Here is a 15,954-nt window from a genome sequence, read left to right on the forward strand (position 1 = left end):
AAACATTAATGGATGAAGTGGTGTGCATCTGAGTGTGCTTCAAAGTAGGGGTTGGAAGGGACTCTCTGGAGATCATCTAGTCCAACCCCCCTGCTAAAGCAGGTTCACCCAGAGCAGGCCACACAGGACTGCATCCAGGTGGGTTTTGAATATCTCCAGGGAAGGAGACTCCTCAGCCTCCCTGGGCAGCCTGTTCCAGTGCTCTGTCACCCTCAGAGTAAAGAAGTTTTTCCTCATGTTGAAGCAGAACTTCCTGTGCTCCAGTTTGTACCTGTTGCTCCTTGTCCTGTCACTGGGCACCACTGAAAAGAGCCTGGCCCCATCCTCTTGACACCCACCCTTTAGATATTTATAAGCGTTGATAAGGTCCCCTCTCAGCCTTCTCTTCTCCAGGCTAAAGAGCCCCAGGTCTCTCAGCCTTTCCTCACAAGAGAGATGTTCCAGTCCCCTCATCATCTTCAAAGCCTTCCACTGGACTCTCTCCAGCAGTTCCCTCTCTCTCTTGGAACTGTGGGGCCCAGAACTGGACACACTACTCCAGATGTGGGCTCACCAGGGCAGAGTAGAGGGGGAGAAGAACCTTGACCTGCTGGTCACACTTTTCTTCATGCACCCCAGGCTACCATTGGCCTTCTTGGCCACAAGGCCACATTGCTGGCTCATGGTCAACTTGCTGCCTACCAGGACTCCTAAGTCCTTCTCTTCAGAGCTGCTCTCCAGCAGGTCAACCCTCATCCTGTACTGGTGCATGGGGTTATTCCTCCTCAGGCACAGGACCCTACACTTGCCCTTGTTGAACCTCATTGCGTTCCTCTGCACCCAGCTCTCGAGCCTGTCCAGGTCTCACTGAATGGAAGCTCAGCCCTCTGGTGTGTCAGCCACTCCTCCCGGTTTTGTGTCATCAGCAAATGTGCTGAGGGTGCACTCTGTCCCTTCATCCAGGTCAGTGATGAATATGTTGAGCAAGACTGGACCCAGCACTGACCCCTGGGGAACACCATTAGCCACAGGCCTCCAGCTGGACTCTGCGCCACTGATCACAACGCTCTGAGCTCTGTCCTTCAGCCAGTCCTCAGTCCACCCCACTGTCCACTCATCTAACCCACACCTCATAAGCTTCAGGGTGTAAGCATTTCCAGATCTGCCTACAGCCCTTTGTAGCTCTACTTCATTTACATCTGCTCTCAAGAGACTTATACAAGGGTCTGGCTCACACTAGGAGGAGTATGCATCTCTTAGTAAGAGAAAGAAACCAAAAGCCTTTCAACTGCTGTTTGTGAATAAGTGATGTAGGCCCTTTGGATTGTCCACAATAGGGAAGGGAAGGGGGAAGGGAAGGGGGAAGGGAAGGGGGAAGGGAAGGGGGAAGGGAAGGGGGAAGGGAAGGGGGAAGGGAAGGGGGAAGGGAAGGGAAGGGATCCCAGTATCACAAATTCTGTTATATAACAAAATCATGACACCTTGTTGGGCTGGAAGGAACGACACAATTTTGGAAATCTCTCTTTCTTGCCTTGCTGACACCCCTTCTTCTCAGCTGAATGCCATTTGACTGGAAAGAGGGGATTATGACAAAACCCTGCCTCAGGGTATGTCATGCCGTGGTGCAAGCTGTCATGAGAGTGCCTGAATTCTCCACCTCCCCTCTCAACCTCCCAAAAGTGGGAACAGGTAAATGAGAGGGCTGTGCTGGAAAGGACCCTACTTTCCAGCAATAAAGATATGCAATTCAGGGCTCTGCTGGTCATTAGTGCTTGAGGGAATGTACGTCTGACCAGCCAACGCACACCCAGGTGAAATTTCTGACGAGGACATGTCAGTGTTCTAGCTTGCAAGCTGCAGCTAGAGGCGACCCACTACCAAGCCTTCTTTCAAGTACCTTCATGTATTAACAAGAGTAATCTATGATTTGAGAAGTCTTTGTTGACCTGAATCTTCCTTCTGTTCTCTACAGTAACCTGTTCTGGCACAACCCTTAAATTTTCTCTTTCCTCATGCACATGTTAGTACAAATATAAAAGACAGAGTATGTCAGAAAAGGCAACAACTCACACAGGAACAAAGCGCTACAGTTTCCTGCTTTGGTGCTGGGCACAATAGGTTCCTCTAAGCAGAACCATCTGCTACAAAGCAGGACTCAAAAACATTTTTGTTTTCTTGTGACTTTTTTTTTATAATCTTAGTAAATTCTTAGTATAATCTTAGAGAATACTGTAAATTCTGTATAGTCTTAACAGTGCCAGTCATTTGAACAGCTGCAGAAACAAGGCACTGCTTGGAGTCTTTTATTTTCCCGCAAAGATCCGGAGATCTTCTAATGGAAACAATTCCCTGTGCTTCAATGAACACTGCTACTCATGGTAGGAGCTTACTTTGCAGAATAAACTCTTCCTGAAGGCAAAATATCCTGAAATGCCTGGAGACAAGATTTTATGCACTATTCTTTGAAGTGGGCAATGATGACCACTCACAGGAATGAATGCTCCTGATGACAAGTCACAGAGCAAGACCAAAGACATGGAAAAATACCATATTTCACTTTGATGATGAAAATGATAAACAACAGGAAAAAAGTTTTATAGTGATCTTATATGGAAATTTCACACTTTGAGAAATCCTCCCTCTCCCCAAATTGCACCGAGCAAGATGAGTTGTTCTAAGCACAACTTTTTTGTTTCTGGTCATTTTTAACAAAAGCAAGCAACTTTTTGAAAGGCGCAAGTTACACTTCTAACTAGGTATCAGTCTTTACACTGAAGTAGTGCTGTCTCATCAGCTACGGTACATATTGAAGAGTTTCTTGTATTAAGTAGTTCAAATATTTACCCAGATTCAAACCTTCTCTTTATCTGAATCAGAACAGGGACTTGAACATATGTTTCCCATAACCCATCCTGTGAGGGCTTTTCAGTTGGCTTTGTCTTGTGCTAAAGCTGTTCCATTGCCTAGACTAAGCAAGACTTAACCAGACTAGAGGGCAACTCTACCGTAAAGGCTTTATCTAGCAGGGATGACACCATGACGCCATTGCTCTTCTACATCCTCTGTACTGAAAATGGCACCTCATTTACTGTATTAAATTGGCTCAGGAAACGAGTTCCAAGAGGAGGCAGTCATGCTAAATGTTGAGCTGAGGCTCAGGATCCTACAACTGCTCTGAGGCCACACAGCCATCACCAATACCAGAGGTGGATTTATATACTCTGTTTTCTATATGGAGAAGAGCCTTTATGCTGAAGTAATTTTACTTTTTCCTCTGTTCCCTTCGAAACAAAGCTCCAAAAATCTGTCAGCTAATTTGATAGACTGTTCACAGAAAAGCAATAGTTCAGAGTACATCTGTCTCACTCCAAAGCTGCTGTTTGTCATCAATTGCTTATCAGCTATAGCTATTACATGTAACATGAAGTCACCAAAATCTAGAGCAGTATCTAATTAATTCAATACCCAGTACTCCTAGCAGGAGCATATCAAGAATGGATAGATGCAAAACTCTTGAGCTCAACACAGACTTCCTATACTTGTCATTAGGACCTACAGATGAGTTCCCTTCTGCATAGCACTAAAAAAAAGCCTTGCAGTTTCCCTGTGATGCAGTGAAAGAAATGGAAAGACTTAAGCACTGCCTTTAGGCTGAGATGGACAAATGTGGGTAGAAACAACAATGGATGTGTGTTGCAGCAGATTTAGCTTTTGGTGCAAACATACAAGTATGTGGGCTCTGATTCAGGAATGAAGAGCAGCTGAAGTGAGTTTTCTAAATCGTCTAAAATACTGCTAAAATCACATTGACATTCAAATTACCCTTGCTTTCCCTGACAGAAAGGTACACAGACATTTTAAAAAGTGTATTCATGCACCCACTTACATCTGTATACGCTTAAATAACCACATAAGTAAGATTTAAGCTTGAGACAGATAGATCCGGGGTCAATTGGATCTGGCAAACTCTTTTCTGATAACTGAATGTGTACTCCCAAGCCACATAGCTGCTTACTCACTGCAGAGTGTTACTGGTACCACGCAGGAAGAGGCCAAGCACTTATCATTAATTAACAAGACATCTATAAGAGGATCTACCTTCTGTAGATCTACTTTGTCTTTGTCTTAGGTTTTACGCTCTCTCCTATTATCACAGTTTTAGGTTGCTTTATAGAACACAAAACCAGCAACAGCCAAGGTGTTGCTCAAGAGGTGCTCATATGCAGGAGGCCACAGCAGAGCGTTTGTTGCTGTTGCAAATTCTTTCTAGATTTATATCGGGAAACTTTATCCAGAAAGAAGGGTTTGCAGTTTTCTGATCTGTGACCTGTAAGTGCTGACATTAGAGGGAAGTGAGTGATTTCCAGAGGTGAACAAAGTGCAAGAAGTAAGTACGATGGCAGCCCTTCTCGAGAAACAGAGCTATCTCTGCTCTGCCTTGCATCATATACTAATGCCACCAGCACGACGGATGTATGGGTCTAAAGACATCCAGTGTGAAACACAGACCTGGTAATTTTAGATTCTTGTCTAAGAACAGATTAGAATTTCCAGCCAATACATTTTTAATAATATCTGTACAACTAAACAAACACTGGCTTGCAGACAAATAGGTTTTAAGACTAATTATTGATCTCCTCCTGATGTTTAGAGATGCTTCTTATAGATTTCACTTGCAGCACGTTTCTTAGGAGTAAAGTTCAGCCTTTGCACATGGCTGGCATCAGTCATGTAAGCCCCTCCCTGTGTGTTACTAAGGGATTCGAACAGCACACATATCTTGTGCCAACCTTCTCCATGGCATGCAAATTTATCTTCATACCTTCAGTGTCAACCACCGAACATATTATTCATACAAGCATCAAGCACCCTCACAACCACATGCTACTATAAATTTAGCTATTTAGTGATAAAAAGTGAGTTATATGTCATTAATCGTACACCAGCTGAGACTATACAGTGAAGTCAATGACTGGTTATCGATGTAAACCATACAACTACTTACAATATTTTGGGTTCTTTTACCTATTCAAAAGGGAACCGTCTGTGCCTGAAAGTGTTCACAGTCTGACTGAAGTAATATTAATATTAAAGCAACATTAATATATTGTTTATATGTTAATTACTAATATAGTGATCTTAATATGATACATTAATATACATGTTGGGATGCACCCATACTACTAAATCAGCAGCGAGAGGGCATGTTTCTGGCACTGCAACACAGTGCTCCACTCCAGTAAGTATGGTCTCTGCACCCATCTGGCCTGGGCCAACAGCATCGTCTCAACAACACCCCATCGCAGCTGAGGAGCTAGCACAGGCCAGGGAGCAGCCTCAAGAAGCAGTTTGCATGCAGTCATCCTGCTTTGGAGGGTAAGAGTTTAGTACTACATACATAGGACACTCCCCCCTGCTGGACTTGGTGCAAGAGAGAAGTCCCAGGCACATTTAATTTTCTCATACACTACCACAGTTTTGGAGTCTGGTCATACAACAGCATCTAATGGACCCTGACCCTATCCTTACAGTCTGCATTTCAGGCAAGGACGAGCTGGCAGAAACAGAAATCAGTGAAGAAGGTAACAGTAAGACAAGGCGTTGTAACACTCGCATTGCCTAATCATTGTCAGAAGCTGGAGGAACAAGAGAGGCAAACAGCTGATACTGAGTATACGTCACCTAAATGATGATGTTAATCATGCTAAGGATTTATTAGCTATATGAAAGTTTATTTCTTTGCTGCATTTCTTACTCTATGTTTCTCCCTCATACTGAGCAATTTGTTTGAGTTTCAGAAATAATCTCTTACATTTCAATCACTGGTGCTTTCAAAATGCCATTGCTCTTGCACTTGAAGTTTTCTCCCTGTCTGTCTCCCCTCTTCTCAGTGCACCTGGTTAGAGAAGGTCTATTGACAGTATAAAAACATACCAAAGGGGGGGACACGCTCCACTTCTGTCGAGCAGACGTTCTCCTCGTGTGCCCATCTGCCATAGGTGGCAGAGTAGATGATAAGGAACTTGGACTCCTGACAGTGGAGTTTCAGTTCTTGATTTTCACATGCTGATTTGGTTTTGTATTCAGCTAAAATAAAAGCAAATAACAATATGGTAGCATGAGGCAATTTACTCGGCTGGACTGTTAATAGCAAATGGCAGCACGACAGAAAAGAGCTTTTCTGCAAGTTCTGTTGTGAGTGATATGTGGCACAATTATAACCAGAGACAAAGGCAATAGCAAAGCAGAGTGCTTCCTCCAACTGAATTGTTCCCATATGACTATCTAGAGCCTCCGGCTCCTTTTCTGAAATGAATTAAAAAGTTAACTTTTGCCAATCTCCTCTCCCAGTGGAACAGCCTCCCCCCTTCCTGCCCTATTTCCCAGCCTGCTTTCCACCGCTGCTCAGTAGGAGAAGCCTCCTCCTTTCGTCTCTCCCCGTGACAACGTTGCATTCTCCACCTACGTCAGATGCCCGCCTGAGTGCTGAGAGCCTCCGACCACTCATCAATCATGGGGATGGCTGGCATCACCCAGTGCCACCGCGTACAGCACTGAGCGAGCGCCGAAGAATGGGAGGCACAAAGGCATGGGGATGGGCTACACATCCTGAGCCAGACAGTGCTCTCAGCTATATTTGCACGGCTCCGCCAAGGTCAGTGGGTTTCCCTGGGCGTGACTATCCAGCACAGGCTCATTTGAAAGTTTTGCTGACAAAGCAATGTGAATCAAGAGCCTGAGAAAAATACACCCCCTCCCATTCTCAGCTGGCAGAGGCACACTGGCAGCGCTCTCAGCACAGAGGTGGGGAAGTCAGTGAGATCATCTTCTAGACAGCACGGTTTATCCCTCCAAGGGAACTGGCTAAAATGTGCCATCTGGCCAAGGAGGTCTCTTGCTGGCCTAAGCAGCCCCTCTACTTGCAGCATTTTACTGCTCAAGTCTTCCTGGTCTAGGTATGGTGGCAAACCTTTTTACTGCAGATAAGGCCAGGGAGAAGACTTTATTCTGCTCCATTTTTTTGTCCTTCAAAAACGTGAAAATGGGAAAAGGAGACTCCTGAGCTGAGCAGGAGAAAAGGGAAACCTTATTGTTACTGAGCGGTATTCCTGTGAGTGGAGTGTGGGTGGTGGTGCTAGGGGAACCGGAGAGGGAAAAATCTCCTATCTATTCAATAAAGAAAACATTATTGTTTCATCTAGAATAGAACAGATTAAAAAAACGGGTTAACGTTCTTGGTAAGAGACCAGTTTCTTCCCTTCAAGCTCATCAGCAGTCACAAGTTTAAGTCTAAAAAGAGTGATATAAAAAAATAGTTGACCTGCTGCAGATCGTTACTTCTGCAGAAGCACCTGCCATACCATACACCCATGAGGATCATGCCAAGGAAACAGAGGCTCTGACCCAAGGGCTGACAGCCCAAGGCTGGGCTCTGTGTCTGTACAACTGTGCTCAGTGGTTGCTGGAGAGGCTAGGGAAGTACAGACAACAGAAACAAACCCGCAAGTGGTATAAGATAAAGGTAAGAATATAACAGAGACCTCTGCAGAGATACAGCAACAATATTTCTAAATAGATGAAAAACTAAGGGATTCAGGCAATTGCTTAAGTGCCCACTTGAAGGCAAGAAGACTAAAATATACTTAAAGTTATACTCAAGTGATTTCCTGAGTAAGGATGTTTTCCACAGCCAAGCCTAACAGTATTGGTATCTTACCTACAAATATAAATTTTCTGTCATATGAAATCACATAATTTGCACTGGAACTGGACTATTCCTCAATTCTGAAGGCAGCACTTGCTGTTAAATACACTTTCGACCACTTTTTGTAAAATTCAGATCACAGAGAATATGATGTATTCAAAGTAGCTCATTTCCAGTGGGAAAAAAATTAAGCAGCTTATAGAAGTAACAAACAGGCTCCAAATCCACTTTTGATTAGTAAAAAGAGACTTCTAATGACACAGACTGAATATCTATGATATTCAAATCCATCTACTATTAATAATGCTGTAATTGTAATATGTAAAAAAAATAAACTACTAAGATAATAAAACAAATCATTAGAAGTTTAAATTTCAAACATCTTTTCCCCCCGACGACCGGCCCAGAAAATCTCCCAGGGAGTTCTTGTGTCAGTGCTTTGCCAAAAGTAACATCTGCCTACTCTATTCCCGTATCTCTACTCTGACTTCAGTACTCCGCATAAATTTCCCCTTCAATTTGCTTGCCACCCCTGTTCCTATTCCACTGAAGATGTCTATCTTAATGCTCTGATCAAAGAAAATCTCTTTTGTGCTTTCTCCTTTAGTTGTGGGATGGTATTTCTGAGTTGGCTGGTGAACCTACCATAAATCATCATTAAACTATTTTCTTTGGGACCCATTTCAGCCACACTGGGGATTAGCTGCCAAAAAAAAAGCCAAGCCCCCAGGCTACTGGGGCTTGTTCTCATATACAATAGCAACAAGAAAAACAATTTAAAAACACCAAATAATGAAACCTCATTATGACTGTCTTAATCTTTCTTACACTTTCCTTATGTTTACAAAGCACCTCTTTGAGGCGGGATTTGTCCCTTTACATATCAACGTCAAGGTGATTCTACAATGAAATTCTGTAACAAAGTTAGCCACACGTGTATCCCCCAGCCACTGTTCTGTAAACGGGAGGTAGTAACAGGATCTTTGAAAGCTTTGGTGCTACCTCCTTAAGTGTTTTTGCATATTCGTTATTATGATATCTTCATCATTTAGCCCAAGCATCTGTTTTTGCTGTACAGGTCTATCTTTCTAATATGACATTATCATTGCCATCTCTTTAAAAATATTTTCCAAAACATTTTTCCTTTCTAGTCTGATGTCTGACATCTGTTCTGCCAGACTACACTGGTCATTAAATTGGCAGCAAGCACACTGAAGTTGTAAACACAATGGAGAGCTAAGGTAAAGCAGAAAAAAACAATTTGCTATTAATCTGAGAGTCTCAGAACTTCACATGGATTTGTGCAAAGCCTTGTGCAGTGGCATTTTAACCAAAACAAACAACAAAACACACACAAAAACATTTGCCTGATGTGGATTACTTACTAGGTTTGCATTTAAAGGAGACAAAGAGGAATTTAGTGGTCCCTGGACACAGATCAGGTCCAAAAACCCGACTATTGACAAGGAGTTGGCAGGATCTCAGGTTTTGGCATTCATCCAGTACTTTCTAGAACAACGGGCAAAAAGGATAGGCTTGAAAACAAGGTATGAAGCTATACAGCAATAACACTTAGTTGTACTTTGTTCTATACAGGAGAGAAATAATTTCTTCATAACTTTTCTGCTATAAACATGTATGAAATATCTGTACCACCAGATTTAGGCCACGTCTCTATTGGACTTCAAGTCATGGCCAAGTTTATGGGAACACATTCATTACAACGATGCCCATGGCAAGTTAGGAGGTTACCAATTTGCTGTCGTTTGTCACCTTTCCCTCTGCCCCTAGATCTCGCTGTGTGCCACACAGCCCAGAGCAAGTGGGAACACGCTCAGCCTCCAGCCTCTTCACTGGTGTGCCTGAGGCACTCACACACTCCTGATAGCATTTATGGCCATGCCATGTCCAGGTGAAGCACGGTAACTCAAAAAGATGTCTTTTTAACCATTTCATCTCAATCTACTTAAGTTTACCTGATCATGCTCTGTAATATCTCCACTTGAAACAGTTTTAACTAATGACTTGATGTGCTTAGTGACACTTAAGCACAACCCTAGCTTTAAATCATATGTAGGACCTCCTGCTTAAGGGGCACTTACTTCTTGCTTGCAGTTAATCACATTATCAGATATTTATTTGACTTGCCACTTGAACCAATTCCAGAATTGGTTTGATCAGATAGCACAGATGTGCCTGTCTATCCTAAGCCTGCTTGTCTTTTTCTTCTTTTTTTTTAAAATGCTCTTCTAAGGCCCTATCTACCGCAGATTTTTTGGCCCCGCAATATATTGTGGTTCTTACTGTGCTGCTCCACTGGGAGTGGCAACAGAAGAAGGACAACACAAATCAGCAGTGTTATGTTGAGTGTATGTCAGAAGGGTCATGTGGACACTCCAAGTTCAGCAAAAGGACTGAGTACTCCTAGTGCTCACACTGGTGTTCCCACTTCATCAGTGGTTTCGGAGCTCTAGCTATAGAAAATGTGAAGACGTCGTCCACGATGAGTCTGAGTCCAGTTTTTAACACAGGCACAAGCCGAAGCACATTTAAAAAAAAGTTTTAATGCAGCAGTATACTTATGAAATTCCCATTCACCTTCAAAGCCCACTTTAGAGAGGACTTTCCATACATTGTTTTTGGATAGTCTGTGGTGTTGTGCCCAGCATTCTTGATGTTTAAAACCACAGCAGGGTGCAATAAGGAGGGCGTTGGCTCTGGGTCACCCCACTCTTAACAGGACTAACTGTAAGATACCATTCTCTGACAGTTTTATAGTTTTAGGTACTCCCGTAAAATCTACGGGAATTTTTGCCTTGTTTTTTATCAGAAGGGGTCTCAGTCATACCAAGAGGCCAAATCACAAATTTACCACTGTGACAGCACAAGCCGCACTCTTGTTTCCAGGCTGGGAGAGTTGGCAGTGGCTGAATCTCTCCTGTCATCCCTGGAAGCCATCCCTCCCAAGCAGAAATGATACACATTGGCAGCACATTGTAGTGATCCTGTAACAGTCTTGCCTTTTTGTTCCTGTTGGTAGAAGAAGAGGACTTGCATCCAACACTTTTTGAGCATTAAGTGCATTCTAAAGAGTTTAAAAGCGAAGGAAAAGCACGGCAGACTTAATTTTATCAGTCAATTCTTCTTTCACAGAGTTGCAAGTCAAACAAATAACTCCTCCTTAATGGCGATGGTTCTGGAACAGGCCAATGAACTAGAGTTACATCTTTAGTAAGTGCAGATAGCTGTCCCCTACCGAGTCACCTTCTGTTTGCACCTGAGCTGAATCATCTCCTGGGCATCTGTTTGTATTTTCTCCTACTTAATGCAAAAAGCAGTCGCATTTTCCATCGTGTGGCTGTGCAAAAATATGCAACCACAAAAGCAAACAATGATACTCATAATGAGAAAGCACTGGGCTGCTAATATCTTGAGACAGATCGAACTTTGCAGTTAGAGTTTACTATTTATTATTTATTAACCCTTTTAATAGGAGGTCACTGTAAAAAATGCCTGTTATGCTTCCTCCTAGCTGCAGGGTAGCATCACACCCCATTATGCAGACTGCAGATGCAGTTCCAAAGGGAAGGGGAGGAGGGATGAGATCACCGGTGCTCTTTTCTAAGAAATCAGGATGTGTCTCTTCTCCTTGACAGAACCGGAACTCCCTGAGATGCAGAGCACTGGTATCTCTCATGTTCCTGGCCTTGTCAAAATGCTTTCATGCCTTTGATCAGTGACAGTGCCTGAATGACGATGATAGTTTAGACAACAGTTATCCCATGCTGTGTTTATTATATTCAAGGGAAAAAAGTGCCCAGGGAGACCTCACAAAGGCATTCACAAACCCAAAATAATCATTGGTGTCACTTCGCTGTAGTCAGTAAAATGACATCAAGGATGCATCTGGCCTACTGTTTTTGGTGGAGAGATGTACTTTCACATGGCCTATAGGTCATGTCTGGAAAGTCTTTAGAAGCTGCAGTACAGCATGGGCAAGCCACACTTATAAAACTGCCCTAATATTGCTTTTGGAGAAAGGATATTACTGCCAAACCACTCTGTAAAACTCACTAGTGGCGGGAACAGACATACCCTGCTGTCAAGAAGCAATGTGTCAGCTGCAAGCTTCATCAAAGCTTCTGTAGAGTATACACAACAGCTTCACCAACAGAACACATTCAGATTCCACTGACTACTCACTTTTGCAATGTCTTACTGAATTTGGCCTAACACTAGATGTTTCCACCACGATGAAACAAGCCTTTCATAGCAGTGCAAGTCAGACCTTCTAAGCCTTGTTACAAAACTCTCGATAGAAGAAAGTAACACTTTATGAAGTATAAATAATTTTAAGCCATACTCAAGCAGGCCCAGCAAATAAACCATAGGATATTACTCACACAGATCACGCATTCGCAGGAATGCAGATATCTGCAGAAGTCCTTAGGATCTGCTGTTTAACTATCACAGTGAGTGAAGACAGGCACAGAACAAGCCAAATGCCAACCAGAATGGCATCTTTCTCAGTGGATTTGTAACCCAGCTCTGACCAATGTTTGTATCCTCTCCTGGGGACAAGGAGGGCCTGTGTGATGGATTAAGATGAGGTCTGCTCAGTCAAGACCAGTCCTTCATTAGAAGAGAATTATTTTAGGGAACTTCGAGAATGGGGTTTCCAAAGCAAGGCTCATCAAAATCAAAGGCAATCTACAAAGCTTTCACAATCCTACGGTAATATCCTGCAGGCCAGACAAATCCTTTTCAGTTGTAATACTTTTGATGGTAAACTGACATAAGACATGATGTCATTTCATTCAACGTCGTGAACACTTGACAGTTTCACACAGCACAGCTCACCACATGGAAACCATCAAAAACATTCTGTACATTAAGAACCTTTACAACGTGCGATACCTGAAAAGAGGTGGGTGCCACACAGTTTATGGGTTCTGTCATCCTTGTTTCAGGCTCCTGAGTATTACACATGCGGTAGTCTTGCCCGTAAAATGCTGATTGAACACTTATTGTTGAATGCCGAGGACAGTGCAGACTCAAATGTTCCCCGTCGCAGGCATAGGCAGTGTGATTTTGCAGAAGTTTGGTTAGGTAACCTAGAAAATATTCAGCTCTGTTACAACTAGTACAGGAAATGACAAGCTCGTTAGGTAATAAGAAAACTACAATCAGTCTCTGGAAAGGGCATTGTAGTCAAGGTTATATGTGTGGCCCGCTGCCACACCACATGGTTCTGTGAATGGGTCAACCTTTACATGCTAGTAATGCTCAGGTCTGGAAAACAAGAGGTCGCGTGGCAGTGAGTCAGAGCCCTACCAGCACTCCAGCAGCAGCACTATGTCAGAGATGTCATTTCACAGGCAATAAACGGGCTCGGGCCCTTGCCCGTCATGGTTGCTAACAATCCCAGGGCGTGTTTGCAGGAGTCGGAAGGGCTACTACTCGGGTTTGCGGGCTAGACTCTTGCATTCCAGCTGGCTAAGGTATTCCTCACACCTCGTCTTAAACTGATGCTTTGGCACTTCTGGGTTCCTAGGCAGTTGTGTTTCACACAAGTGACAAAAACAGTGATTCTCTCTGTATCACTGAATCAGATGCTCGGATAACAGAGGAAAGGTGGTCCCAAAGTGCTGGACACCATAGGTGCTGGACAGAAACCCAGAAGTAAGACACACCAAATTTTGTATTTGTTAAAGAGTTTGTTGGTGTTACCAGGAGAGGGAGAGGTAGGATCGGAATGCAGCTGTGCACCTGTACCATCCATTTGCATCTTCTAATAAGTAAGTCCATAAGCAGCAAAGCTAATGAGAGCTGCTTTTCTGATTTGTATTTCATCATGTATTGTCTCTTTAGCGAAGATTTCTGTTATCACTACAAATATTTCTAAATTTAATCTCCTACTGCCCTTTTCTCTGTTCTGCAGAATAACAGAAATCTGCAGGCTGCTACCTTTGAGCATTTTAAATTAGCCATTGTGATGGGAAACTACTAGGAGTAATTTAATTCAAAGACTTTCCTCACCTATACTTATGAAGCTTTGATATCTCTACCACTCTGTCACTCTTGATTGAAATCTATCTTTAAGCAGAAAAGGTTTGTGGGTGCAGGGGAAGAAGAGGTGTGAGGGACAGAAGAGATAAAGGATACAAAATACCCATCTACAAATGAAGCAATGTCCTTCCTCATCCCTCATCCATAAACATGTGGAAATTAGATCCAAAAACCACCTTTTCCCCCGTGAGTTTTATGACAACCCAGTATACTACAAAGCAAATCTGTTTTCCAATTCTTCCACTATTAGCCAAATGTTTTAGTAATGTGCAGACAATAACTATATTTTAATAGTTTCCTTATTCTTATACATGCATTAAATTCTGTATAATTCTAAAATAAATTCCCAACTTCTAGGACACCAATTTCATCCACATTCACATCAAAAAACCCCAAAAAAATTCTCCAATCCCAACATATTAAGTAATAAGAAAGCACTAAGAGCTTCCACTGATTTATATGAGAAAAGATTTGTAGAAGTTTTAAAACTGAGACTATGATTACGTACATACCTTTTTAATTTCAAAAACTATAATTTTCCTATCTTTATCTCTTTTCCAAATATGATTAGTCTAATTAAAGACAAAATCTTTGCCTCAGAAGCCTTGTTTACCCTATTGTGGTGACAGCAACATTATTAAGTATAACAGAGAAAAAAACAAACCATTTTTTCTTGTTTTGGTGGCTGAATCAGAACTGGAATGACAAGGTTTTCGTATTACTAAAATGACAATTAGCATTCTCAAAGAAAATATTGAAAAAGAGTTTGCTAACGCCATTTGATTTTCACACTTTTGCAGTTTTTAAACCTTTCAGCAAAGACGAGCAATTTTAAAAAAGGGGTTTAAATAGAAATGTAAGTATTCCAAGTAAACTACAGGAAAACAAAATATTTCAGTTCTCTGGCATCTTTTCCAGCTCCAGCTGTGCAACGGCATAGGAAAATTCAGATCCCCTACCAGTTACTGAGTCTGGAGAAAAGAGAAGCCTGCTCCGCTACTGTCTTTGTTGTTCCACATCTAGAGCCCAAGAGAGGACAGCAGTCAGCTAGGTGCACCTTCCAGTGCAGCAAAGATGAAGGTGAGTTCCTCACCTCATTGAACTCAGTCTGAGCACTGGCACTAAAAATCAGGATGGAGAAAATTTCATGCCCCGCATTTGCAGTCTAGATCTTAAGGAGACCGGCCCAGCAGAAATGCCCATGGCTCCTCACAGCTTAAAAAAAAAAAAAAACCCAACAAAAACCCAACAAATCCATCCCATACATTTTCTGTGTAATTGAGATCACAAATAACTGAGCTTTCCTGCCAGAGCCACTCCTCTGTCAGCCTGCTCCTGAAAGGTGCTGAGTATAGCCAGCAAAATGGGCTGAATGCCCAATTGCACCCAAGCAACTCTGCTACAGTCCGATACTGCAAAGGGGCCTCCAGAGGCATTTACTGCCACTGAATGCCTCTGACATCGCCATCATGGCATAAAGGGCCACAGTGTAAAAGAGTATTCAGCCCAACATGAGTTGTGGGCACTCAACACCTTGAAAGATTTAGCCCGATATTTGTAATCATTCCAATTCTTCAGGTTTTAAGTTACTTGGAGCCAAGAGTGCTGTATACAAAACAGCCCAGTATTCCCTAAAGAATATCAGCTATGTTGTGATTTGGATGAGTTCCCTGGCATCTTAACTGCTACTTTGATCCTGCAAATTCCTAATCCAGTATCTAAGCACCTTTCTCCAACAATTGCAACTATTCAATCCTTTAAAAAAATGCCTTTATAAAAACCTTGCTCTGATTCCGTAAAAGCAATATGGTTCACCTGCAAAAACAGCGTTAGACGGACTCATGAAAATAAGACATCATGCTCTCCGGCCTTCCAAGCGGCATTTAAAGTGACTCTGCTGTTATTAAAATCCTTGTGTATTTGCACACAATAAAGGATAAAAATAGTAATGGAAATTGGCTGAAACCTCATGTTCTCTGATAAGAGAAGTGGTGACGTACTAGTATCTAAATTGCTCGTCTCACATGGCAGACCACATAAACCTGCAGATTTTATTACTACACACACAGACTACGTAGACACAGGTGGAGCGGTCAGCCCTTTGTGAAGAGCGGTGCCAACCAGGCAGCTCACAGCCCACGCTGAGAAAGAATTCCCACTAAAAACGTCACAATTGCCTCTTTCCTGAAAAACTCCTGCTT

At 42.6% G+C, this 15,954-nt stretch overlaps 1 protein-coding gene across 1 annotated transcript in view; it reads right to left on the reverse strand.

Annotated features, from left to right (window-relative positions):
• The window catches only part of EVA1C (eva-1 homolog C), a 39,322-nt gene that overhangs the window by 11,776 nt on the left and 11,592 nt on the right, over nucleotides 1-15,954 (reverse strand). The window contains exons 2-4 of the mRNA XM_086461997.1: nucleotides 12,602-12,798; nucleotides 9,070-9,193; nucleotides 5,914-6,066 (exon numbers count right to left, since the gene is read on the reverse strand). Coding sequence (XP_086318123.1) covers nucleotides 5,914-6,066; nucleotides 9,070-9,193; nucleotides 12,602-12,798 — 474 coding nt within the window. The remainder of the gene's footprint in view (nucleotides 1-5,913; nucleotides 6,067-9,069; nucleotides 9,194-12,601; nucleotides 12,799-15,954) is intronic.

Source organism: Leptosomus discolor, chromosome 1, assembly GCF_034619465.1.
Source record: "Leptosomus discolor isolate bLepDis1 chromosome 1, bLepDis1.hap2, whole genome shotgun sequence".
Lineage (NCBI taxonomy): Eukaryota > Metazoa > Chordata > Aves > Leptosomiformes > Leptosomidae > Leptosomus > Leptosomus discolor.